Here is a 26,603-nt window from a genome sequence, read left to right on the forward strand (position 1 = left end):
GCAAAGCTTTGAACCTTCTCGTGCAGAAGAACATTTATAATTCCATTGCATTCCCTTCTGTACGTGTTCATTGGCGTGTGTTTGAGGGGTAAAAGATAAGGTGCAGAGGAGCCAACTCTGGCAATCCAGCTATATGCTGGATTTAAAACCCAAAACCTGCCTGAGAGTGAAGTTGGGAAGAAAAGCAGGGGTTTCCTCCAAGTGTCTGGAAAGCCTTCCTTATAAGGGAGCAAATACGGGAAAGGGTTAGAGATGCATTTCCCGTGGGAGCAAGCTGCTATGCAGATGGAGGGAGAAGCTAGAACACAGCTTCTGTTTTCCTAGCACATCTCATCTTTCAAAAAGGTTGGGGCCTACGTGCAGAAAGGGGAAGTGCCCATATTGTCAGTTCTGGAGAAAAAGGAGTCTGCCAAGAGAATAAAAACCTTGCCATTTAAGCCCGATGGCATAAATCTGAGACCCTGAAAGGAATCTTTCCTTTACCAGTTGCAGACAACCCTGAATGTCCCTCGTTTCTCAGCCCCAAACTGAAGAGCCTCCTTCTCTTTGAGCTGTGGTAACTTTTTCTGTGTGTTGGAGACTCATGGATATAGAGCCATCTGCACCCCAGCTCTCAGACCCCATGTTTGACCGTCTGCAATAACAGCACTGTAGGGCAAGTGTGTGCACCCTAACAATTTGCACTGCTACAGCAACTAGCATCAGTTGAAAATCAGTTCCCAGCTGCTTTGCCACGAGTATGTTGCATCCTTCCCTGCAGTCTGTGCAATTCTGTCTTGAATGTCGTTGCTTCTTTTGCTTCTAGCCATCCATATTTCTGGGGGTTCACAAGGGCCGATCTGTCCGTTCCTAGGGCTATGGGCAGACTAATCACTGCTGCTCGTCTCTAAAGTGTTGTGTTCCTGCATGTTCCCAGAAGCTGTTCTGCAGCTTTTCCATGTAACTCATACATCTGAACAAGAGCCAGTAGCTTTGATTTTGGTGGGAAACTGAAAGTGCAGCTGAACAGCAACAGAGTGCTTCTCTGGATGTGCTGTTCATAGTTTATTCCATTCTGTACAATCAACCTTTGGCTAGATCAAGCTGTGGCTCGTATGAGCTCCTGTGGTGGTTTTACCGTGCTAGGCAGCTGAACACCACAACCGCTCTTTCGCTCCCCCTCCTTAGAAGAGGAGGGGAAGAAGTAAAGGAAAGAACAACTCACGGGTTGAGATAAGGATAATTTAATTAAAGGGAAAAAAATAATTATTAAGGAAAGATTATTATTAATTAAACAATTTAACTAAAGGGAGAAAGGGAAAGGGGAAAAGGGAGGGGGAAAGGGAAAAAAAAAAAAAAAACAAGTAAAGGTTGTGTGGAAGTGCAGAGGAAAGAAATTACTCTCTGCTTCCCACAAATGAGCGATGCTTGACCACGTCCTTGAAGCAGGGCCTTAAAGCACGTAGCCAGTGTTTGGGAGGACAGACGTTTTCGCAACGAGGGTCCACCCCTCCCCTCTTCTTCCTTTTTCCACCTTTTATTGCTGAGTATAACATCATATGGTATGGAATACCCCTTTGGTTGGTTTAGGTCAGCTGCCCTGGTGATGTTCCTTTCTCACTTTTTTGCCCACCCCCTAGGAAGGTTAGAGAGAGTCCTGATGCTGTGCCAGCATTGCTCAGCAGCAGACACAACACTGGTGTGATACCAGTGCTGTTCTAGCTACAAGTGCAGAGCACAGCACTGTATGGGCTGCTGCAGGGGAAGTTAACATCCCAGCCAGACCCAGTACAGCTCCTTGTGGGACTGCTCATCAGCACTCAAGGCATTGCTTTGTTGTTCCAGTTAAGCCCTATTGCTCTTCGTTTTCTGTGAATATGCAGAGCAGTCTAGAATTTACTCTTTGGGATGGTCATGATATGTGGTGTTACAGTCAGATGTACTTTGAATGTACTCATGTTATTTAGCCTGAAATAGGATAGATATTCCTGAATAGAAATGTTTTTTGGTGTTTTTTTTTTTCATACCGTAAATGAAGTGACCGGTACTGTGAAGGCAGCACCAGACTTTGTGAGATGTTTTAAGGTATTAGGTTCTAAAGGCCGCTTTAAAGCTTCTGCTTCCGTCTAATCAGTGAGCCATTACCAGCTTTTATCTTTTGTTTTCAGCACCCTTTTAGTGCAGAGTTCTTATTACAAAAGCAGCCCAGCTAGCTGTAATGTCACAACATTTAATGGTGGTGACTGATGTGTATCAAGCCAAGGAAGAGCTTCTCTGTTTCTCAACATATCCACTGGTGACCTCAAGGACAATCTGACTTTCTCTCTGAGCTCAATAGCAAATTAAAACAATCACTGCAGGGTGCTTGGAATTCTTTTATTTATTTATTTATTTATTTATAGGTCTGTTCAGGTATAGCTAGAGGCTCTGTTACGAGCTTAGAGAGATCCCATTTCCGCCATGTCCAGCAGATGCCCTTTTGTGATTCTAGGGTGTTACACCCTTGAGAACTGGACTAAGGACTCTGACCCACCATTTTTGCCAAGTAAAACACTCTCAAATGGTAGAATGAAATAGCAGAACCAAAAGTAGAGTACTGTAGTGTTTTGGTTTTTTTTAATTTGCTCACTGAGCTGAGTTGATTTAACAGCTTCTGCTGTCTACAGGGGTAAGTCTTGATCTGTCCTTGTTTGATTAATAGAAAAATTATACCCTCAGTTACTTGCACAAGCAGTATTGCAGTTGCAACTGTGAGCTACCTCAAGGAGCTGTGAAACTTCTGTATTTTCAATCACATCAATTCCCTGACCTCACTGCAGTTTCCTAAGTGTTACTGCTTATGCAAAGGAGGTGAGTGGGTGGGCAGGCCTGAACAGTCTGCAAGTGCAGATCAGCAGTTTGGGTTTGGATGGAATTAATTTGTGAGAGAATCACAGCCTTGGTCCTTGGGTATGGTACATTAAGCGTAAACATACACCATAATCTGACGAAACAGCGTCATTTGTCTGTTATGACATTTGTCACTACATTTCTTCTACTCTAATCTGTGGGAAGGAAAACACTAATAAATGCTACTAGTCTTATTTTCCTTCCATGCAGAATAAATAAGGCATTCTGGCAACAAAGGGAGTGCATCCAGGAATGGAGAGATGCTTTTGCAGGCATCCGGAAGAATTTCTTGAGGTAAATAACACGTCAGGATCTGTAGTCACTGCTGCAAAGGCAGTGAGGCTTGTTGCAGGCCCTGGGCTTGTGAGCATATCTAATGGTCTGTGCATGGTGAGGGCAGCCTTTCCAAATCTGTTTGTTTAGATTGCACTGCAAAACTTCACATAGACACTTTTATGCCTTATAAATGGAGCAATGACTAAGGCAGACAGCCAAAGCCACTTCATTATTTTCAGATATGCTTCCTGTTCAGGGACACGCTGAATGAAAGGACACAAAGCCAGGTCACAGCTCCGTATGAATTCAGGCCGTCATCTGAAGTGCCTTCTGCTTGTGTACAAACAGAAGAAATAGTAGAACTTTTAGCGTAGAGGTTTACTGATATGCCATTTCCAGTTAGTAATTGAAGTTATTGTGTCAAATGTGTCAGCACAGTAACGTGTACAGTGGCAATCAGCACAGCTCTCGGGAGATGATTGCTGAAGCTGGCTGTCCGTATTGGTCTTAGTACTTGGTCCAGGTATGGCAGTGGTGTGGCTGATTGATGTAGTGGTGTTGCCTGCAGGAGGTTTACGGTTCTAGACTAACCCAAGTAGTCATCTGAGGAAATAACCTTTATGTCCACTGATCTTTGCATTGTGTTATAGAATGATTGATGAGAAACGTACAGTTCCCGTGCCAAAAAGTAAGTACTCACCCAGTGTAATGCAGGTTACTCAAGTGCATGGAAGTTTGACTAAAATTCATGCAAAAGGGACTGTATTACACTGTGTGATATATGGCTTTCTCAGGATCCTATAAGAGGCTGCAGAAGTTCTGTTTTTCTACCAGTTATCCACAAAGTCATTTGAGGGACTGGCAATCCAGTGCTTAGTTTATCATGAAATGGTGTGTGGTGTCCCTGAATAACTTTCCAGCTGTCTTTACAACTTCCCAGTGGAGAGAGGAAAAAAAAAAAAAGTTGTGGTGTTCTGTTGATTGGTTTTATTGTTTTTTTTTTTTTTTAATTATCATTATTTATTTATTGCGAAGGATAATGGTGCTTGTGCAACATATTGCATATTGGTTTCGGAACCTTTGTGTTTTTCATCGTGATAATGCCATGTAATAAAGCTATCTCAAATAGAGTTGTAGGATCCTTACAGATAAAAGCTTGTGAAAAGCTATTTTATTGCTGTAGTTTTATTTGCAGGAGCCTGGATCACAGCCACTTCCTACAGGCTCATTTGGATGCTTTAGTGTGAAATCCACTCAGGTGGAAAGTTCTTATTCCTATGGATCTTCGTGTGATTTGGTGAATTAGGGGGAGAGTTAGTGGGAGGAAAACAGGATAAGAAAGCTTCCCACAAATCTGCTGTTAATTACTTGCGTGTTTTTCCATCCCTCGTCTTCCTTCTAGCTACATCTGACAGAGTCCTGTTGAGCCTGAGGCAGTGTTCTGGAAGGCTCTCTAGTTGTTAGTGCCTGGCAAGTCCTTTATGCTCTGCTTCAGAGAAAAAGCAAAACAGACTTAACTGTAAATGGACTGACCGGAACAGATTGTCCTAACAGCTTTCTGTAGAAATGGATGTTGACTTCTTGTGGATATTGCTGAATAAAACAGAGCAATTGCATGTACTCACATATATATATATATGCATTCCTAGATATACTACAGCAGAGACATTTTACAAGGGGGTTATTTTCTTGTTTTGGTGGTTTTTACCAACTTCCTGTCCCTAAATGTGTGTTTCCCTTTGTGAATCTAAAAACTAAGCAAATTATATCAGCAAATGTATTGTTTAGCTCAACGCTTTTGGCCCTAACTCATTCATCTTTCTTTTTTGAAAGAAGTTTTATTATACTCTGTGGCAGCAGACCAACGCTATGTGCTTTTATTCTGTGTCCTTTAGCAAAATTTTTAGCTAAAACCTAATCATTGTAATAACTTGCTGAAGGTTCCTCTAAGGAAAAACACTTGCTTATTGCCTCTAAAATACAGCATTTTGAGGAATAAGCTCAGACAAGAATGAAGCAAAACTGTGAAATGGAATGAAATGGAAATGGTCTGTGTGACAGTGCTACAATTACAAGTCTAGATCTGCTTTGCTAGTGAGGCACAGGTAGGTAAAGGGCTTTTTTTTATTGAGAAGTAAGGTCTCGCAAGATGCTGTTGTCCATAGCATTGATAGCATATTATTTGTCTTTTCAATTTCATGCCTGTATCTTTGACCAGCATTCTGCACTCAACTCTGATCCCTGGATTTTGCTCAGTGTTAGTACATTGGTCCAGGCCTGCTTCTTGTGTACATGTAGGAATCTGGTGCTTAAAAATTATATACAAATAGTGTGAAACCCTGCTTAATAAAAAACTCAAGGTATATGTCGGTGTTAGCAGCAGTTGTGCTGGATACTACATCAAAGCCCTCTGTCTCCAAAAAGATGGGGATTTGGTAGGTCAGTCTTATGCACTTACAGATAATGGTTAGCCAGATTTATGTTTGATTACTCAGGTTGGATAAAAGGGAAAGGTTCTTCACTAAGATGGCGGTCAAGCACTGGAACAGGCTCCTCAGGGGAGTGGTCATGGCACCAAGCCCTCCAGAGTTCAAGAAGCATTTGGACAACATTCTCAGACATAGGGTTTGGTTTTTGGGTGGTCCTTTGTGAAGCTGGGAGTTGGACTTCGATAATTATGGGTCCCTTCCAGATTAGGTTTATCTAGGATTCTCTACTGTATGAATTGAATGGAGTATTTAAAATGACCGTTTTTTTACTTGTTTACAGGTTGCATGGCCGGTACCATGAAATGGCACCAAACGTTGTGCCCATGGACTATACAAAGGACCCGGATGTTAAACTACCTATGCAGCTTATAATAAACATGCCTGAGCTAAAGGTATGGCTTCTGACTGCTTACAAGCTGTATTCTGATAAGCTCTATAGCTTTTCTGCCAGAGATTGTGTCAAGTGAGTTTGGTATCTTTTCCCCTTCCAGTTATCGTTCAAGGGCAGAGCCAGCCACGGAAAATGGAAAATATTTAGGTGGATGTCTCCCATGCAGAGATAGTTGGGATAGAAGTTAAAGGAAATGAGTAAGAACTAAAACTAAATTTTACACTCTTTTCACTTTGTATATCCCTTCAAAGCCAGTGGGTTGTTTTGCTGCTGACTTTCCTTAATAATATTGTATAGTATAGGAATGTAGTTAGTATGTACCTCACTATTGTTAAAATAGTTACAAAATTGAAACCTATGATGTGAAATGAGTTTTTCCCAGAGTTGATATAGTATTTCTTTCATCAGCTTATTGAGAGCTATTTCACCCTTGTAACTCCTAAAGCTATGTAGTGCAAACCTGATTAGAATTCAGCTACAGGTTAGCTTTGTATCAGCTGTTTGCATTTTCTAAGTCTGTGTCCTTGACTGCCAGGGCTATTGGTGTAATTCCCTCCTCTGCAGCTTACAAAGCTGACCTTCTTATCTCATCTCTAATGAAATGAATGACATTTACTGAATCACGTAGGTTATTACAGTTTTAAAAGGTTATTCTTCACCCATTACAGTGCTCAGTGAGAATTAGGAAAAGGATGTGCAAGTAGTATAATTTAAGGTTTGTTTATGTGTGAAAGTTTAACAGCAGCAGCATTCTATAAACCCTTTTTTAAACAATATTATGTGTGTAAATATGTTGAAATATCTATGAAAGAGCCTAAATTATGTGCCTATGGAGTTAATGAAGAAGAAAGTGCATCCGGAGAAGTAATCATGGAGCTTGAAAATAGGTGGTATAAAGATCTTGCTTTTCAGTTCATCAGTTGGCATAAAATATCTTACTATATGTTAACTGTTCAGATACCATAAATATATCCTGCAAGTTTTGCAACACACAAATGTTTTTATACTCTTTTCTTATTGTACAGATAAGAAAATTACACAACAGGACAAGTTAGCAATACTTTGCAAAAATGCCCCATATTTTTCCTCACTCAAATTGAGTCTAAACTGGAGATAGCAACACAGATTTATAAGTTGATTATCTAGAATTAGATTGTTTAAAACAAAATTAGGCAGCTAAATCGGTAGCCTGAGATAAGTAGTTAGCACAAGCAGAGCTAATTAGGCACCTAGGCTGTATACTGAAGTATATTGTTAAATTGCTAATGGAGCTGAAAGTTGGAAAGTAGAAAGCTTGCTCTAAGCTTTCTTTTTCCTACTTATGATGGGATCAGATGAGTGATAAGAGGTGAATTGAGAGCAGTTATGCACTACTTTCCAGAAAGACAAAGAGTTTACTGCAAGAAGTTATTAGAGACATGGCTGACAACACATGAACAATGAGAACCTGTTGCCACAAGACATTGTGGATGAGACAGCACTGATATCTTCAAAAACTATTTAAGTGCTCGTACAGAGAAGAATTCCACAGATTACTAACTAGATTTATGATTTGGATGTAATCTCTCTAACTCAGAAGTCCCTCATATTCATTGCACTGATCTCTTTCTTTTTGAATTTTATTTCCATCTGCTGGTGGTTCCATTTAGAGTTAGGCTGGTGGACTGGATGGACTGATGATTTTGATGGTTACTGTATTCTACTTTTTTTTTTTTTCTTAGAGGTGATCCCTAAATGAGTTGAATTTGTTTTTAATGTCCCAGTGAGATTTGCTTCAGATTAGTTAAAGGATCTGCTCTTAACGGTTATCCGGAACCAGCCAGTTATCCGGAACCTATCTTAAAATAAGAATATATTCCTGACTTGCTGACATGTTGGATGGACAGCTGTATATAAAAATGCAAATTAGTCTTGTATGAGATTGAAGTTTCACAGTATCACAGATTTCTAGGTTGGATTGGAAGAGACCTCAAGATCATCGAGTCCAACCTCCGACCTAACACTAAGTACTCCACTAAACCATATCGCTAAGCTCTACATCTAAACGTCTCTTAAAGACCTCCAGGGATGGTGACTCCACCACCTCCCTGGGCAGCCCGTTCCAATGCTTAATAACCCTTTTGGTAAAGAAGTACTTCCTAACATCCAACCTAAACCTCCCCTGTCGCAACTTTCGCCCATTCCCCCTCGTCCTGTCACCAGGCACGTAGGCGAACAGACCAAGCCCCACCTCTCTACAGCCTCCTTTAAGGTAACTGTAGAGAGCGATAAGGTCGCCCCTGAGCCTCCTCTTCTCCACGCTAAACAATCCCAGCTCCCTCAGCCGCTCCTCATAAGACTTGTTCTCCAGACCCCTCACCAGCTTCATCGCCCTTCTCTGGACTCGCTCGAGCACCTCCATGTCCTTCCTGTAGCGAGGGGCCCAAAACTGAACACAGTACTCAAGGTGCGGCCTCACCAGAGCCGAGTACAGGGGGACAATCACTTCCCTAGACCTGCTGGCCACACTGCTTCTTATGCAGGCCAGGATGCTGTTGGCCTTCTTGGCCACCTGAGCACACTGCTGGCTCATATTCAGCCGACTATCAACCAATACTCCCAGGTCCTTCTCTGCCAGGCAGCTTTCCAACCACTCCTCTCCCAGCCTCTAGCTCTGCTTGGGGTTGTTGCGCCCCAGGTGCAGGACCCGGCACTTGGCCTCGTTGAACTTCATACAGTTGACCTCAGCCCATCGCTCTAGCCTATCCAGATCAAAGATAGCAAAGATTGCATCCAGATGCAATAGCAAAAGTTACTAATGGTCTTACCTATATGAATATAAATTAAAATAAACTAATCAGCTTTTCCAGTAGCTGGCAGGATAAAATATTATGGGCTTCATGTGGTAGATGGGAAAGTAGATGGGAGTATCTTGAAGTATCCTGATTGTATTAAGCCATCTGCTGTGATTTGCTTATGCACAGATATTGATTTTTTAGATTTGTGATTAAAATACATGGTTCTTAAGGGTTTTGATTGACTCATCCAGTGTTGCAAGTAGTTTGATATCTTTCTATCATGTCATGTCTGCAACTCTTTCATCACTGTAGCATCTTAGGTGTTTGTACTGGCACTTCTGATGGGGAGAATCACTACTCCTTAAGTTTTATGTAGTTATCAAGGCAGAATCTCTAGGATATTGAGAGCGTGATATGAAATTTTCTGGCTCAGTTATGTAACTCTGAAGGGCTTAGCTGCCAGATGGCTGGTAGTTGTTTTGTGAGACGTTGGCAGGCTGATTTCAGCCTTCAGTTCAGAAAAGAAAATAAGTAATGGTAATCACACGTACTTTTTTTGTCTTCAGAGATACAGGATCAGACACTTAGGGAACAGCTGTTCTGTGAAAATGTTAAGAGACGGACTGCTGTTTTTACAAGACAGTGTGGTGCTTAAACTGAGATATAAAACATAGGTTTTATGTTGAACCATGATTAGATTTTGTGATACAAGAGCGTCTGTCACTTTTGTAACAAATTTAGATGGTAGTGGTGTAAGAAACTTGCATAGGTGTATTTAAAGTGGATCAAAATCTATCTTCTTTCACCCCTCCAAATCTGTGAAGCTTTCTGACCCAGCTATATAGGCTGTCCTGAGAGGAATTGAATTTGATTTCATGCAAATAGCATGACAAAACTCAGTGTCGAATTTAATAATAATTCTCTCCCAAGTTTCACAAGGCTGTGAAAACCCTTAGAAATACTGCTGTCAAACCAATCATTTCAGGAACTGAGGTTCTAAGAGTTTGTAGAGTACATTCAGTAGCTGGTGAGCTTGTTTCCAGTAAAATAACAGTTAAAAGAGGAGACTAGATCTGCCCCACCTCCCAAGGTCTTTCAAAATATTGACAGTAAAAGGTTTTAAAATGTCACCTAAGATCTCAGTCATAAACCTGGGCCAGTGTTGGTCACGAAGCATTTCCCTGTCTCCTATAAAGACAGGGGAACAAGTCTTTCACCTAGAGTTCATTTTCCAAGCAGTCTAGGTATTGACTTCAGCTCATACATGAAGAAAAAATGTCCTTAACCTTTGCAACTTTCCCAGACTGATAAATCAATATTCTTTATTCAGTAAATTTTCATCAAGGTGAAGACAAACTGACATTTGAATCTCAGAATAGAAACAAACAAACTAAATGTCTATTGAATTCTAATAAAATTAGTGATAATTTCAATGTACCTGGCTTTCTTCATATGCACATTACACTTCTAGTTACTGGCAATGTTGAGCTTAATACCATTGCAGATTCTGACAAATGGGTAGAATCAATAATGCACTTTTCTAAATTAGATTCTGCTACTATAAAGAAATATCTTTACTTCACGCATTAATGTTTTGAGCCAGGATATTTTTAAATATATCTGTGTTTCAAAGAGAAAAAAGATCATCACTAACTTAAATTGGCAATGAATTTTTCACTAATTCATGGTCCTTCAGTTGAAAGTCAGGGCAAGAAACAAATAAATAAAGAAGGGGCAGATACTTCAGGTTGATTAGTTCTACCATTACGTTGAAGTTAACAGATTGAGTTTACTCCATCTGTTCCATTAAAGTCTCTGTTCTCTAATGTTGACAATCTTGGTTACACAGGCAAAAGTCTAATAAGTTAATTCAAGTGCATATGAGAACATTTGAGATTACACTAATTAATACTGCAGATTGGTCACAACAATATGAATTGCTGAGTATGAGGCCATGTAGAAAGGGAAGATGCCTTTATTTCAAAACACAGCTGATTTCACTTGCATTATCCCTGTCATTTCCACGTAACTAGATGTGGGAATGTAACCTGATCGCAGAGATCACACATGTTCTGTAGAATGCAGGACTAAATGTGTGGCTGCCGTCTTTGTGATGTATAAATCCCTGATTGTAAGAACCTTCAAGCTGGCGTACGGCTGTCTCTGGTTGTGGCAGCGTAGCAATCTTTGTGTCAAGACGAGATCATAAAAGGGCTTCCTGGAGGGGAACCGTTTTTGTTTCATTCACTTTACAGTCTGTTGCTTTCCATTTTTGGCTCGTGCAGTAACTTCATTGATCCTCACAGGCCTTGTCATTAGCTGCAGTGGTGAGTGAGGTAGTTCATAAATCCACACACTACTGAAACAGAATGACCAGCAGGCACAGGAATCAGTCAGGGGAAAGAAAGGACACACAAGGAACAGTGAATTGGTCACACTTTAGAACCAGTGTTAGTACCCTGTTTTTTTCTAAGTTTAAACATGAACACATACATGCTGCTTCAAAATAAAAATAAAATAATTTCCTATAATTTTAAGAGAATTGAGTTTTAGAAGTCATTTCAATGATTTTGTTGCACAGGTGCTAAGTAAAGATCTGTCCTCAGTTTTAAAAGTTTTAAAGCTTTCTATGTAATGGATGGTGTCACCCAAGAGAGCAGGTTGATTGTCTTCCCAGACCCCCACCCTCCTCTGGCTAACATTTGCCTGTAGCTCATCCTGACTTCCTTGTCCCTGCATCCTGTTAGTTGTTTCTAGTTATGATGGGATGCTTTATGCCTTTTAGACCCTTCCTTTTGTCTTTCTGAAGGCCCTTTTTAACCAGTTTTCTCAAGTTAACCCTGAGCACTCCAAGTGTAACAAGTGAGGGCCATTTTCTCTCCAAATTCTAAATCTGTACCTATTGATGCTCTATACTAGTATTGTCTAGGCTTTCCTGCTGTAGTGAATCAGGTTTTGTTTCAATGCCTTATATTCCCATGATGGACTACGATGTTCTGCAAGACTCAGCAATCCCATATGCAACTGGCATCTTTGTTTTTTTGGCCCTCGTGACCATGGTGCAGCCATCATTAAATAGGTAAGCTTGTTGCCAAACTGTCTTACATCTCTGCTTTTTGCACAGGTGCAATTGCTCAAAACCTTGTAAAATTCATTTTGGCTTATATTTTATAGATTTTTAAAGTTGTAGTTGAAATAGACCTCAAAAGGTCGTCTACTCCATTCACCTGTTTTGTCTACAATACTTACCAAAACTGAAATTCAGTGCATTTTGCATTTCTCATTAGAAACTATAAGAGTTTTAATAAGCATAAGAGCTTTATTAAGCATGTACAGACAGATATGGTTGTTTTTTGAAGATGTAAATGTATCAATCTAGCTGTATCTTAGCCTTGGTTTGTGCAGGACTTTCTTATTCAGCACGCTGTAGGTGCTGCAGAGAAGTTGGGAAGACATAAATAGAACAATCTAAACATAAATAAAAATTGTAATTGATTTTTGAGGAAGGTGTTTGTTTTTTAAAAAAAGGGAAATGTGCTTTTGTCTGCTCCAGGGACAACTTGCTCTTGCACTTTTTATGTTTCTTCCATAGTGCCAGCCTTTCCTTTGGATGTCTGGTTGTCTGGAACAATTTAGCCATTTTCATGTTAATGTTTGTCTAATAAGAATCCATTTCTATTTTTTAGGAGTAACTCCTGAAACTTGAGAGAGGCTTGTTTCTGATCAGTTCTGAACAAGTTGTGATTAAAACATCCAAAGGGATTCTGGCTCACGCATTTGAATATTTCCACTGATGTCAATGGGGACTTGCATGGAAATCCAAAAGAGAATATCACTGTTTCTGTGGGTATAAAACTGAGAAGCATTTTGTAATGACTACCCAGCCTCTCTAGTTCAGTTATCTTGACCTAAAGAGAATTGTTATAGTTCTACTTGCGGCATGTTATTTTGAAAATGCAGTCAGCTTGTGATAGGAGGATAAAGTGCTGCAAGCTGCAGGATGATTACAAAATGGATAGGGCAAAAGGACAACACAGTGCTTTCCTTGAGCCTCTGATGGAAGTGAGAGAACAGTGTGTAAATAACAAATGCCACGGTAAGATTTAACTGTAATCACAGGCATGAGGCCTATAATCACAGTCTTAGAAAACTAATGGTCATGATTTATCACATTGTGTTCTAAGTCTCTGTCAGAATAGATGCAACAGCATATTAAAAATGTATAGAAACACAAATGAGTAGAAAAAGCTATGGTTAAGAAGATAGATGGCATGGTGAGGAAGATTATCTCAAGCCACTTAAATGGCAGCAATCTGCAAAACAGCCAAGTTTTAGCTGTAACGGTTTTTTATGGTTTCTGTCTCCACTCTGATTTTTATTATGAGAGGACTGAAAAAGCTTTTTAACGAGATAAATGTAGGTTTCCAGTTGTAAAAGGATTCTTTTTTAAACAATTAGTGTTTGAAGGAAAACAATCTATGAGGGAACCATATCATTTTCCACTTTATTCCCTTCCCCCATGACTTTTCCTTTAAATATGATGGAAGCCTAATCTGTGCTCTTTAGAGTAGAGGTAATGAAATTACAGAAAGGATGTGAAAAGTATCTGTGAAGGTAAACTAATACTTTCCATTGTGTAAACCGCAGATATACTGCCTGAAGACACACAATATGAGAAAGTTAAAGGAAAGAAATCAATATGAGGAAAGATTTTATTTTTCATTTAGATTTTAGAGATCCATTTGGCAAAGAGTTACTTAAGAAGTATGCTTAGGTCCATTTAATTGATTGTCGACCTATCTGTATTTTCAAGGCCTCTGACAAGCCAAAGAGATAATTCATCTTAAGCAACTGCAATATATTAGTCAGTGAGATTGTGACTAGCATTACGATGCAGAAAGTCCTGGGTTTGATATTCACTGCTCATAGGGATATTTGCTTCTGTGTAGTCCCTGCTTGTTGCCCTATGCTGCCAATAAGATGTCAGTTTCCAGCTGTTGCCATGCCACCATGTTCTGATGGGATTGGTTCTGAAGAAAACAATACAGCAGTTCAGAATGGCAGTGTTTCTAACATGTTTTCTCATCCAGTCTGATACTGAGCATTCCCTAATACTACACGTTTAACAGACACACTGTTTTGTGTCCTTTGAGAAAGAAACTAGACATTTCTCGTAAAGCCCAACTGAATCCTGCTTTGTCTTCACGATAAACCAACCATATGAAACTATAGAATCAGTTATTTTTACACTGGGTGGCCTTCTATATGTATATTCATACCACAGGCAGGTGTATTTCCAAGCACTCGAGTCAGATGCTCTTAGTGGTACCCACTGATGCATATCTTCTATACCTCTACACATCATGCAAATGATGGGAGGGATCGTTTTGTATCTTTTTACAACACTTCCTCTCAGCCACCTGGCTTATTCTGGGGTGTTGTTTTTTGTTCTGTGACTCTTGACAGCTGTGACCCTGCTGCTTTTTTGAGCTTGACATCTTTTTATTTTCAGGAATCCCACTTTTTAAATCTGTATTTAATTTCTCTCATTTTTCTTTGGCTTGTATTTTCTTCATGTGAACAGTGAGCTCAGACTCTCATATTAAGTTCAGAGCACAGTGAAGTCATTAATTTTCTACCCTTTGAAATCTGCAGGCATGCTCCGTATTGTGGAGTTACTTCACTCATTAAACAATGTAGCAGAATTTGAATTTAGTATTGACTGCCTTAATGGTCTGTTATTTGAGACCATGGCTCTGTGGTTGCTACTTCAGCTATCTTTTGAAACAGCCTTATTTCTGGCTGTTATCTCAGCCAGAAAGGTTGGAGAGATCTTGGCATTTAGTAGTACTTAAAATCTCTGGTCAAGGCTATTCTGTAAATCTTGATTGTCCCAAGAGTTTAATTACACTTCCAAGTTAGGTTTCTGAGATCCTCACTCATCCACAAAAGATTGACAAACACGCTTGTATTGTTTGCCACTGGATGGCTACATGGCTTTTGGCAGACTCCAATCACTTTCTACCATGGAAGTAGTTGTAGAGTGCAAACTGAAAGGCTCAAAGGCATCTCAGGTTGTTAATGTATGCTGAGTCCTATGATACCAGTAAAGAGAAATCTCCTGATAAAATCAGGTATGCTGTGAGGATATGAATAGCCTGTTAGCTTCTGCATGAAAGTATCTCCAAGTTCTAGCTGATAAGGCTGCCAAAATATGTTCTTATACTTGCCAGGCTGTATGTCTTGCTAAGTGTATGTAGATATAGGGCAGCTTTTTTTCAATCCAGGCCATATACCCAAATGTCTAACCACTTCTCTGTATTTGCATCCTGGAGCAAGACACTGCAAGGAGTCATCCAACAGTAAGAGTCCACACATGATCAGTCACCTGAAGAAGAAAGGAATGCTGCTTTCCAGGAACTGGATGTCCTTTGAAATGTCCTTGTGCACAGTCATACCTCATGTTCCTCTTGGAGCAATTATGCTGTTGTATGTTATGCTAGCCTTTTAATAAGAACCCTTAAAAGTTAAAATGAACTGTAAATGGCGTGTTGGTCTGTGCCCCTAGGTAACATGTAACTGGCATGTGAAAGAGGCCGTAGGGGAGCATACTTTAATAGTCACTGCTGAGGCTCAGAAGTCTGTTATGTGACCACTTAGTGGTCATATAACAGGCACCTTTATAACACTTACAGAGGAACAATGGTTTTCCTGGAACTTAGCTACAATTCTTTATTGCAACTACAAAATCTGTATCTGCCTGAAATTTGGGTTCTACCAGGCTGTGTCCTCAAATGCAGTAAGTCAGTAGGCTTGTGCTAACTAGCATGAGCTAGAAAGATTAGGTACAAGAGTTTTATTTAAAATTGCCTTATGATATCTCACTCCATGTTGGCTTAGATTAATTTTCCATTTCCCTCATAAACTTGATCTGAAATTTTTGGTAGATTAGAACTATGTCAAAGTTTTCATTATTTGAGGTTGTAACAAAATATATTTTAAATGTTATCTATGTGTGTGTGTGTGACCAATGTCATTATGCTTCCAAGATCCCCCTGTGATTTCAATTGGATGTCTTTATCTTTAGCTCTTATTTTAAGCTGTTGCACACCATTAAACAGTTGTTGAATTTAACTTCAGAGTCAGCTGCATATTAGTTTAAGTAACCCAATTCTTGTAAGGTAGTTTATGCTCCTATAAGATGAAGGATACATGAACAGATTGATGTTTTATATTTATATAACTTTGCTTTGTACATGCTGTTTGTATTTAGCCTCTGGGGGCATACAGAAAATACTGTTTTGTACACGCATATGTGCTGTGTGTGTATTATCAATAAATAATTCAAGTAAACTGAAGAATAACACTTTCTGGCCATTTACCTCTCCAATATAGCTGTTTTATGAAATTTTATTCAAAATAATTGGAAGGTATTATGAATATTTGTTAGTTAAACTTTTGTGGGGAAAAACTGAAATGGATATGAGTGAGCTTTTGAGTTTTCACAATACTGCTGCTTTTAAAAGCAAACAAAATGCTGCAAGCGTATTAAAAATAATGACTAAAGCTGACTGCATTTATAGGAGATCAATATTTTAATTGCCATTCTTGGCTTCAGACAAGGTCTGTAGAACAGACTTGATGAGATGCTGCTTGCAGTCCAGATGAGGTTCATTTGTTTTATTCCTATCCAATTGAATTGATTTTTGCCAGCTTTATAGACATAGCTACAAATTCATCTTGACTTTTATATAGCTATTGGAAATATGTTGCTTTGTTCCTATGAAAACAGTGGTTTTGGACTTCAGAGTAGTAAAGCAGCTTCTCTCATGCTTGCTGACCGTTGTATGTACAGTTCTAGAATATTGGCTTTTTTAGAGTGGCCTGGTCACCAGCTGGGTTGGTGAGGTGCTGGAATAGAATCTCAGGATCATCTCTGTACAGAGGAAATCGAGTTCAAAACTCTGGAATTCATAGTCAGTTCAACCAGAGGTTGGATATTATTTATTTATTTATTTATTTGGTAACAGTGAAAATGAAAGAGCCTTCTACAAGATGCTACTGGGGGTATGCCTCTACATCTTTAATGAGTAGATTTGGTTTGATTGATGGTTCCATATCAAACAGAATGGATAGTACAAATTTTTACTTAGAATGCTTTCATAAATAATAGTTGTTCCTCCAGCCAGGTATCACCAGGTGATGTGAAGACCCTGTTTGTTTCATTTACTTTCCACCTTGGTCTCTCAGTTCCCTTCTTGTGCCACCCCCTGTTTGTATCTGATAACTTCTTAACGCAGGAGCAGTAATCCTCTAGGCTCTGTTAGTCTGAGAGCCTGTCTGGAACCAGTTATGTGCAAATGATTTTCAGTCTTAGTACCCTTATCCTAACATTTATAAAGCGGGTGTTTCACATTGGAGAAATGAGGTGACCATCAGTTTAGAAACAATGAGTAACTGAACTGAGAAAATCTGGGTGAAAAGTGGTGGGGTGGCAGCATATTTTACTGACACTTTGTGCCAAAGCATGCAAATGTCAATTTTTGGATGTGCTTTGGGAGAAGGAAGTTGTCTTCAAAAAGTGATCTTCAAGCATCCCACTCCTGTTTATTTGCAGGGAGTCTGTGTTTTTGTGGATGTTGTAAATACTTTAAAAAAAAAAAAAAAGTATAATTCTGTTTTTACAGGAAAATCCCTTCAAGGAAAGAATTGTGGAATCTTTCTCAGAAGATGGAGAGGGGAGCCTCAGCTTCAATGATTTTGTGGACATGTTCTCTGTCCTCAGTGAAATGGCTCCCAGAGAGCTGAAAGCAATCTATGCCTTTAAGATCTATGGTACTGTATTGAGATGCTTTTGTATGCCCTGTTTGTTTAAAGTAAAAGAGTATGAGAGTTGCTGGTGATCTTTTCTTTGTTTCTTTCACTGTTTAGATTTTAACACAGATAACTTCATTTGTAAAGCAGACCTGGAAAAAACCCTCAATAAGCTGACTAGAGAAGAGCTAACAGCAGAAGAAATCACTTTAGTTTGTGAGAAAGTGATAGAAGAAGCTGACATGGATGGCGACGGGAAGCTAGGATTTGCAGATTTTGAAAACATGATTTCCAAAGCACCAGACTTTCTCAGGTATTGCCTTAAGAAAAAGTATGGCACTGGGTATTTTCAGGTATTCTTTTTTGGATGTTGACTGTGTCGTGTGGCACACTGTCCAATGTGCCAGGTTTTTTGAATTTATTCACAAAATTACATGTTGAGTGTTGTGTCAGGTTTAGTTTCCTTTTTTTTTCTCCCCTTAGTGGAAAATACCAGAGTATTGCTTTATTGGTGAAGACTAGGTAGATTTTATAAATGTGCATAAATATCTTATACATTTAACAAATCTACATGGAAATATTGTTTATTCTCACTGAGAAGGTGAGAGCTAGAGGTTCATACTGGTAGCAGAAAATTGATTAAAATGATCTATTGCTGTGGTCTTTTTGGATCCGCTGTTAAATAGTACTTTTTAATAATTGATTTCTGTCTGTTTTTAATGTTCTGTAGACAAAACCCAGTTATCTTAAGGTAGAGCTTTTCTTTCATGTTTCATATTTAAAGAGAACTTTTATAAAAAATACCAATGACTTCTAATTTTTACACGTTAATGAAACATTCTACATAAGTTATGGGTAAGACTGTTGTGGTTTAACCCGGCTGGCAGCTAAACACCACACAGCCGTTCGCTCACCCTCCCCCCTCCCTCTCTGGGATGGGGGAGAGAAACGGGAAAGTGAAGCCTGTGAGTTGAGATAAAGACAGTTTATTAAGACAGGAAAATAATAATAACAATAATAATAATAATAGTGATAATGGTAATAGTATTAACAATAATAATGTGTAAGAAAACAAGTGATGCACAATGCAATTGCTCACCACCCGCTGACTGATGCCCAGCCTATTCCCGAGCAGCCGGCCCCTCCACCCCGGCCAGCCACCCCTATATATTGTTTAGCATGACGTCAGATGGTATGGAATACCCCTTTGGCCAGTTTGGGTCAGCTGTCCTGGGTCTGTCCCCTCCCAGCTCCTGCTGCACCCCCAGCCTGCTCGCTGGCAGGACAGAGCGAGAAGCCGAAAAGTCCTTGGCCTGGTGTAAACACTGCTCTGCAACAATTAAAACATCAGCATGTTATCAGCGCTCTTCTCATCCTAATCCAAAACATAGCACCCTACCAGCTACTATGAGCTACTTAACTCTGTCCTAACTGGAACCAGGACAAAGACTTACTCAAGTAATACAAGGATAGAGCCTGTTTAAGAAATTGCAGTGGAACAGCCAGCAAAAGTAAGATACTTCAAGACTGAGAGGAGTATAATTTGGATTTTGAATCTATTGCCAGTGTAGGCTGAAGCTAAAACCTAGGTCTGTTTTTCCCCAGATGTCAGTGGGCTGGGTTATCTACATCTAATAGTAAGCGCATGATAACTTGAAAAAATTCTTTCAAAGTCTTTGTTCATACACATTATTGCCAAGTTGGTAGTGTGACTGGTGATAATTGACAATAACAAAAGTTCTAACATTTGGGAAGATAAGAATCCAACAGTCATCTGGACTGCAGGCAGATATATGGTATGATTTTAAGCTTGAAGTGTCCTGAAGAAAACAGAGGAGTTTTTCTTTGATAAATTAAATTTCTGAGGAAAGGCATTGTAACAAAATGATACGTAGAGCATGAGGACACCGTTCCTTTGAATCCTAGGAAACATTAGCATCTCAAGAGGATATGCTACAAGTCAATGTGAGTGTCTTCTATACAATAGAAACACAGCAGGCACTACTTGACTAACCAAGTGTGTCACTGGGAATTCTTTTAAAACAAGATACATATCATTATGGTGAGGTTCAGCTGAATATGCATTCCAATATTTTGTTTCTACATATTTCTAGCTAAAAAAATGTTCTCTGTACACTGTTCTCCGTAAAGAAACTGTTGGGGTCAGGTAGAATTTCTTCTAATCAACGAAGAGGCTATGAAATGTACCTACAGATCTGGTAGATAGCACAGATGAAATGTGAAGAATTGAAGGCCGATGTAAAGACTCAGCAAAAGCTGTAGTTTCAGAGGTTTCCTGTGCCATGACTGACTTTAGTGCTGTGTTGTAGAAGCTTGCAAAGTGCTGACTGAAATCCAAGCTGTGGATGCTGTGCAATCTAATCATTTCCTGAGAAGATGGCAGAGAAGAAGAAGATTTGCCACCATACCCATTGGAATGACTGTCATAATTATTTTTTTACAGGTTTTTGATGTGTTGGTGTAGGCATGAACTACCCTGCCAAGTGAGTGCTAAACTTGTGCCTGAAACATCTTCTTGATAGTGCAAAAAAATATGAAAACATTTATTTTTTTTATCTTAGTCAATTTGTTCCTTTTGAAGTCTTTAGCAGATGCATGGAAGAAACACCAACCTACACATGTCCAGAGACATCTGTAATTTTAATTTGGTTTTGCTTATCTCCACATTTTGTGCCCAATTGAATACACTCCAAACTTTAATTTCAGGGAAAACCAAGTGCCTATTGATTTATACTTTTGGCTGCTCAGCAGCTCTGAAAATTAGACACCAATGCATCAAAGCAATGTCTGCTTTTGAAAATGATTGCCAGTGAGCAGCTGGAGATGCTGGGCAACTGCAGTTTTCAGAGACTATGTACAGTATTTCTGAATACTGGATCCTAGAATACCACATGGCTACCTAATATGGGATCCTTTTAAAAGGATCTACTTTTTACTAACTACTTTTCCAAACCCTAGATGATTTTTGTTATCAGTAAAGAAATTCTTACCCTATTCTTTACCTTTTTCCCCTCTCCAAAAGCCACTTCTTCACATCAAAAGATTATGAAGCCTAGATGCAAGTTTTTTTTTCTGTGGCTTTGCCACTGTTTCAGTATGTGATCGCTGCTAAGCCATAGGTGATATTACTTTTTCTTTGCTGTTATATGGGTCCATTGCTTACCTGAGTTCTGACAGACACTGAGAACTTTTATATGATCTATCCAACTGTAAAATCTCACCATCATTAAAATGAGGTATAAAATTGCCGAGGAGGAATATCTTTACCCTGTTGATAAGAATCTTACCTTTAAAGGTTTTCCATAATTCCTATTTTGAAGCACTTTTTTCACACAGCTCAAAGTACTATTTTTTAAGCTGCCATACTGTCATGGATAATATATATACAACATATAATATATACAACAACCATTAATTTTGGCGCTATGATTCAGGCTTTGACCTGGTATGAGCTAAAGTTCATCCATTCTATGTTGACTGATTTTCCTTATCTCACCACTTGTTTCTCAAACCTCTATTTAATGACCCTATGTAGGTTTAATCTCCTACAGGCAGCCTTTGCAAGCTTTGTGCTGCTGTCAAACAAATGAAGATGCAGTAAAGTCTGTTGCTTGATTTGTGCTGCTGCTGTTGATGACACTTCTTTTAAAGACTAGAAGAAAATATTGCTCGTTGTTGACCAGGGAAGATGATGTATACAGTTTTGGCTTTTACTCTCGAAAGTAGAGTAAGCTGTAAATAATAATGACAATCACTAGTACAGACAATTTGCTTGCAGTAGGTTTCTTTCACTCAGTTGTTATCAAGAAGCTGCTTTCAGTTTAATGGAAGTGTTTGCACTCTGAACTGGCACTAGCTAAGTGTTCTGTTCTACAAGACTGGGTACGTTTTCCACAGGAAATTGCTTTATAAATCATTCTGGAAGTTTAAACTTATTTGAAGGCCCAGGGGTGAAACATCCTATAACAATTTGAAATGGAGTTTGAGAAGATCATGGCATTAATAACACCTGGGAGATGCCAAAACTAGACAGAAACAACAGATGAAACAAAGATTTCATTGGAGATACACTGTTCTGAAACTTTTGTGGGCCTTTACCAATGTAACAGGCCATGTCATGACTCTAGTCCTACCCAAAGCTGACATGACAGGAGCTCTCTCTCAAGAAATGTGCATCTCAAAAGACCTGTCCTAAATTGCAGATGATCTAGTTTCTAAGGATTAAAATCAAAGCTAGTGACAAATTGACAAGAGATGCTTAGTGAGCAAACAATGGCAAGAAATCATTTTTATCATTATTTTTCACAATATATTTCAGTTTCTCATTAGTAAAATGCTTCATTTCCAGGGGCCAAAATGACAGTCTGATAGAAATACCAAGAAAAACCCAACCTTAAACAGTTTTCCAGTGAAGTAGATTTATATGGATTTTTTTAAGGTGTAATTTCTAAAAATGTGTTCAAATGCTGATTTATTTTTTAATTTTTTAGATCCTAGATATTGCCAATGTGGGACTTAAATTTTAAAGATCTTAGATTACTGCAGGTCTCTATACATCTCTTGAGTTCTGAACTAAATGTTTACTATTTTTTTTTCTGAAGTCTTAGTATTGGTAAGCTCTTTGCATTACAATATGCTTTCTATACATTTCAGTGTCACCCAGACTGAATAAATTCCAAGATACGAAGTTCCTGGGGACTCCTGTGAACATAACATTTTGTTTCCCCTGTATACATACCACAGGCTTTCCTTCAGTGAATTCCTGATTCAAATCAAATAGCTGTAATCAAGTTGGAGCCTCCCTGGAAAATAATCCAAAACTGTATGTCCAGAACACTTCAGCCTCTCAAATGCTCCAAACCTCTAAAGCTCTTTCGTTCCATATAGGCACCAAAATTACAGTTTTTGCATGTAAATATACATGATGAATACCTTCTGATATCAGTCAAGAAGGAAACATACAGTTTGTAACACTGTAGGCGCTGTCACAACATAGAGCAGAGATTATCACCTAGGGAAGGCTTTTCTACTTGCCCTCTGCATCTTTTACCATCCTGACAAGTTTCTCGAGAGTTCTGAAAACTAACAGCAGTTGTAGGATGTGTTGTGCTGTTTACCTCTATCACAGTGCAAACCGAGGATAAATAATCAAAATGTCTTGGTCCTTAGCAAGAGAAATGATAAATTTATCTGCTTAGTTTGATGTGCATAGGAACCCAAATGCTGTGCTATATCAAAAGTGCAATTGGGAAACATGTCACTCTGTTGTATATCCAATAAATAAATCAATGGACAATTGATTTAATTCAGTACTGTGCTCTGCCCTCTGATCTAATGTGTTCAGAAGATGTAAATTTCTCTTCAGATGTGTAAATCTTCATGCAGGAAGACTTGTTATTGCAGATAACTGATAGTCATAAATGCATTGGCCAGTCGTGGATTCTAACTGTCCCAGAGAATGGGACAGTTTGCAACGTCAGTAATTAATCTATGCTCTATGGCTGTTGTACAAAACAGAAAATAAGTAGATATTCTTGTAGTTTTTTCTTTTCTCTGTTACAGAAAGATTTGAGGTTTCCAGTCCTGGCATCTAGGTTTTGCTCAGTCTAAAGACTGCAAGATGTTTGCAGATTTCCAATCTGCATCACAAATCTTTGGGACCATCTCTCCTGCACGAAGATTTATTTTTTCTTATGATATCAGTATCTCATTGTATGTCATGCTCTGGGATAAACCTGTTTATATGAAAGAAATATTATGAGTACCTCTGAATTTCCATAGTTATACAAGTGATGAGAACCTCATACACGCAAAGAGGTCATTCTAGACACAGCATTTTTTCTTGCTGACTGGCTAATGAAACTTTACATAATTGAAGGAAACATGATGATTTAGCTAACCTTACCATCTCAGTCTGCAACCAGAATTGAAGTTCTTTTATGTCTAATTGACAGTGTAATACTTTGCACATAGGGACAGTACATTTGAGAAATGCTTGGAGCTCAGTTTCAATTAAACGCAGACTGTAAAATGAAGTTGTGAAATGGAGAGATGAATCACTGTTATTCTGTGAAATTGTGAAGATGAAGCTGCTATGCTAAAAGACCAGAAGGTTACCTTAGGTATGTTTTTAAAGTGGCATCGCCATCCTGTATCTACTCACTGTTATTGCAAGATGCAAGGAAAAGATGAGCATACTAGTATATGCTTTTTTCTTACAATGCTGTCATTCCAGCCAGAGCAGTTACTGTAGGATCTTCAGCAGAACTGGTTCTGTAAAGTCAGGTTTTCAGAATATTGAATTTCAATAATACTTTTGCATCTTTTTCAAGATTATAGTGCATTTCTGCTTTTCAAGTAATTTTATTATTTTCCAAATATTGACATCTGAATTGTCACTTGAGCAGAGGTTTTTACTATGTAGGATAAGAAAAACCTGTTTGGATCATTCCCTCATAAGTACTATAGTTGTGGGTCTACAAAAATTCACAGTTTAACAACACACTGACTGGTTCTGTTCATGTGCTGCCTGTGCCTGACCAGAGGAGGCTTATTGCCAGAAACTTGGAAAAATCAATGGAAAAAATAGTGACCTATCCAATTTTCTATAGCTTTGCCAGGTGCTTGGTTCGTCCATTTGCTTATTAAGGGTTAAGTTAACATTTTGCTCTGTCAGCTACTCATTTCCTCTGTTAGATATAATAGATATATTAATAGGTATATTAATGTTATAAGTAGTTGCCCAAGTGACTTAATCAGTGGTAGTTTTCTCGAGTAAATATTTTATTATTATGGTCAGAAGAAAAATGAGATGATTCCCACCACAACAAAGCAGAGGTCCATCAAAATGGTGGCAATTTACAGATGAAACAGTAAGTCCCTGAACATTTCACTGTTGTTCTTGTAGGTTAGATTAGGCCTTAGGATTGACTATTGTGTCCTTGCCAAGCATCCTGCCTATGCCTGAATATTAGCAATCCTTGCATTTGTGGCTCAATGTTCTGTAGGTAACTTCTGAGGTTATGTGAAGATCTGTCCTTCTGACACGTTCTGAAAGTAGAACAGTAGAGCAGGATTTCTGCAGATCAGATGGTATAGATATATTTGGAAGTCACTGAGTAGTTTTGTTGCCAGTCTGTTTATGTCTTTATTAACAATTTATGATTGTAAATAGAAAATGTCTCCCTGTCCAAAAGATTTTAAGCTTTCTAATAAAACCAAAGTTTAAAGTATTAGATCTGCCTCTCTGGTAAGTAAAAGCTTTCAAAATGAGAAATTCTCTAAATGCAGTCACTGTTCATCCTATCATTGTCCTAATTCTTTTTTTTTTTTTTTTTTAAATACTTGACCTTCCTAGTTGTTAGGCATTCAGTAAAAGGATGATTGTACTTTCTGGAGTAGAATTTAGTAGGTTTAGAAATGCATTTCATCCTGAAATACTTCAGTGTAAATGAGAATGCGCTTCAGTTTTTCACCTTCTCATATGTCCTCGCTAGGAGAAAGGACAAGGAAGACCAGAGATTAAGATTTGTTATGCAGCACCTTCATTTATATACTCACAGGAAAGCATTGTATATAATGATAAATTTATGTATCTCTCTTAATCTTTTTCTTTCCTTTGCAGTACTTTCCACATAAGAATCTGAAGATGTTTCTGTGAGCCAGTGTTGTCAGAAATGACTTGCCAGTCCAGCCTTTCTGAATCTCAGGCGCCTTGGGGGCTTTCGTCCTCTAATTGTGGCTTCTTAGAACGCAAAAAGTATTGAAATAATTCTGGTGCACAAAGGGAGAGAAGCATCATTTGATCTACAGGATATTTGGAACAGTTGCATTTTTATCTTCACTGCTGGCCAAGCACTCTGGCAAAGATGGTTGGGTTGTGGTTATTTTTTTAAAAACAGGCAGAGTATCATCAGAATATTATTAAAGGTATTTCCACATAGTTTTTATATTTATGAATATTTAATACTGCTCTTAAAAGCAAAAAAAAAAAAAAAAGAAAAAAAGAAGATGGTTGACAGGAAGATGAAGTTGGGTGACTTTTCCAAGAGAAAGCAAGCATGGGCCTTAAATAACAAGATGCCTCTATCACTGTGGTGTACAGCTGGGGGTCTTGCATGGAAATACTCTTACATGAAAGAACTGCAGTCAAGATCAAACTCCCAGTGTTGAAGACAACCACATCCCAGGTTTGCCTTTCAGTCACTGAAATGGCAGGTGCTGGGTTTGGTGCTTACCTTCAACCAATATTTTATGGATTGTCACGTCCTTATGAAACTTGAAATATTTGCCTTTTGTATATGATAACTGCATATGTGATTCATTTCTTTCCAAGATTAACTTTAAAACTGTGTCCTTAATCTCAAAGGAAGTCTTGCATTTTACTGATTCTATGGGCTGATAGTGTTGAATAGAAGAATACGATCATCTGTTACCCATGAAGAAATTAAAGAAGCACAGCACTATTACTAAGGACATGAAAAGACATTTTCTTTCTAAACAAGCTATGCAATCTTTCCCATAAAATGCATGAATGCAGCTCTGTATTTCTCCCTCCTCTTCAGCTGGAAATCAGCTATGTTCTTTTTATTTTATTCCAGTACTGTTTAGGTACTGTGGCCTGAAGACAATCATACATGTATTACTGTTCTAACAGTCAATAGAAGGGCTCTGTCACTTACATGGCTTCTGTATCAAAGTCATAACAATTAAAACTTTTGACGCATTTTATCGTGCTTTGAGAATTTTTAGGCTAAGCACATTAACTTCCATTCTACTCGTTATTCCAACTACTGTAAAGTTAAATCTTTCAAAGGCTGAAACATGTTACCTGTATTGAAATAGCTGATAAAATATAGAAATTAATCCTTTTGCTATTTCTGTAGGTATGATGATGCTCTCTACTGTGGAACTTGTAACGGATGGTAAGCTTGCAGTGTAGCTTGCTGTTGAAATACACCATCTCCT

The 26,603-nt window shown here is 38.6% G+C and overlaps 1 protein-coding gene across 6 annotated transcripts in view; it reads left to right on the forward strand.

The window, feature by feature from the left end:
* Positions 1-26,361, forward strand: part of CIB2 (calcium and integrin binding family member 2) — a 43,842-nt gene extending 17,481 nt beyond the window's left edge. For 3 of the 6 annotated variants that reach the window (XM_013177503.3, XM_048081378.2, XM_048081382.2), the window contains 5 exons: positions 5,914-6,025; positions 17,489-17,636; positions 17,733-17,928; positions 20,080-20,119; positions 25,261-26,361. In XM_013177503.3, coding sequence (XP_013032957.3) covers positions 5,914-6,025; positions 17,489-17,636; positions 17,733-17,928; positions 20,080-20,119; positions 25,261-25,296 — 532 coding nt within the window. In that variant the 3' untranslated portion in view covers positions 25,297-26,361. Of the gene's footprint in view, positions 1-5,913; positions 6,026-17,488; positions 17,637-17,732; positions 17,929-20,079; positions 20,120-23,609; positions 23,759-25,260 lie in introns of those variants that run through there. The other 3 variants (XR_001205539.3, XM_048081379.2, XM_013177505.3) reach the window with 3 other exon arrangements.
* Positions 26,362-26,603: the final 242 nt, after the last annotated feature.

Source organism: Anser cygnoides, chromosome 11, assembly GCF_040182565.1.
Source record: "Anser cygnoides isolate HZ-2024a breed goose chromosome 11, Taihu_goose_T2T_genome, whole genome shotgun sequence".
Lineage (NCBI taxonomy): Eukaryota > Metazoa > Chordata > Aves > Anseriformes > Anatidae > Anser > Anser cygnoides.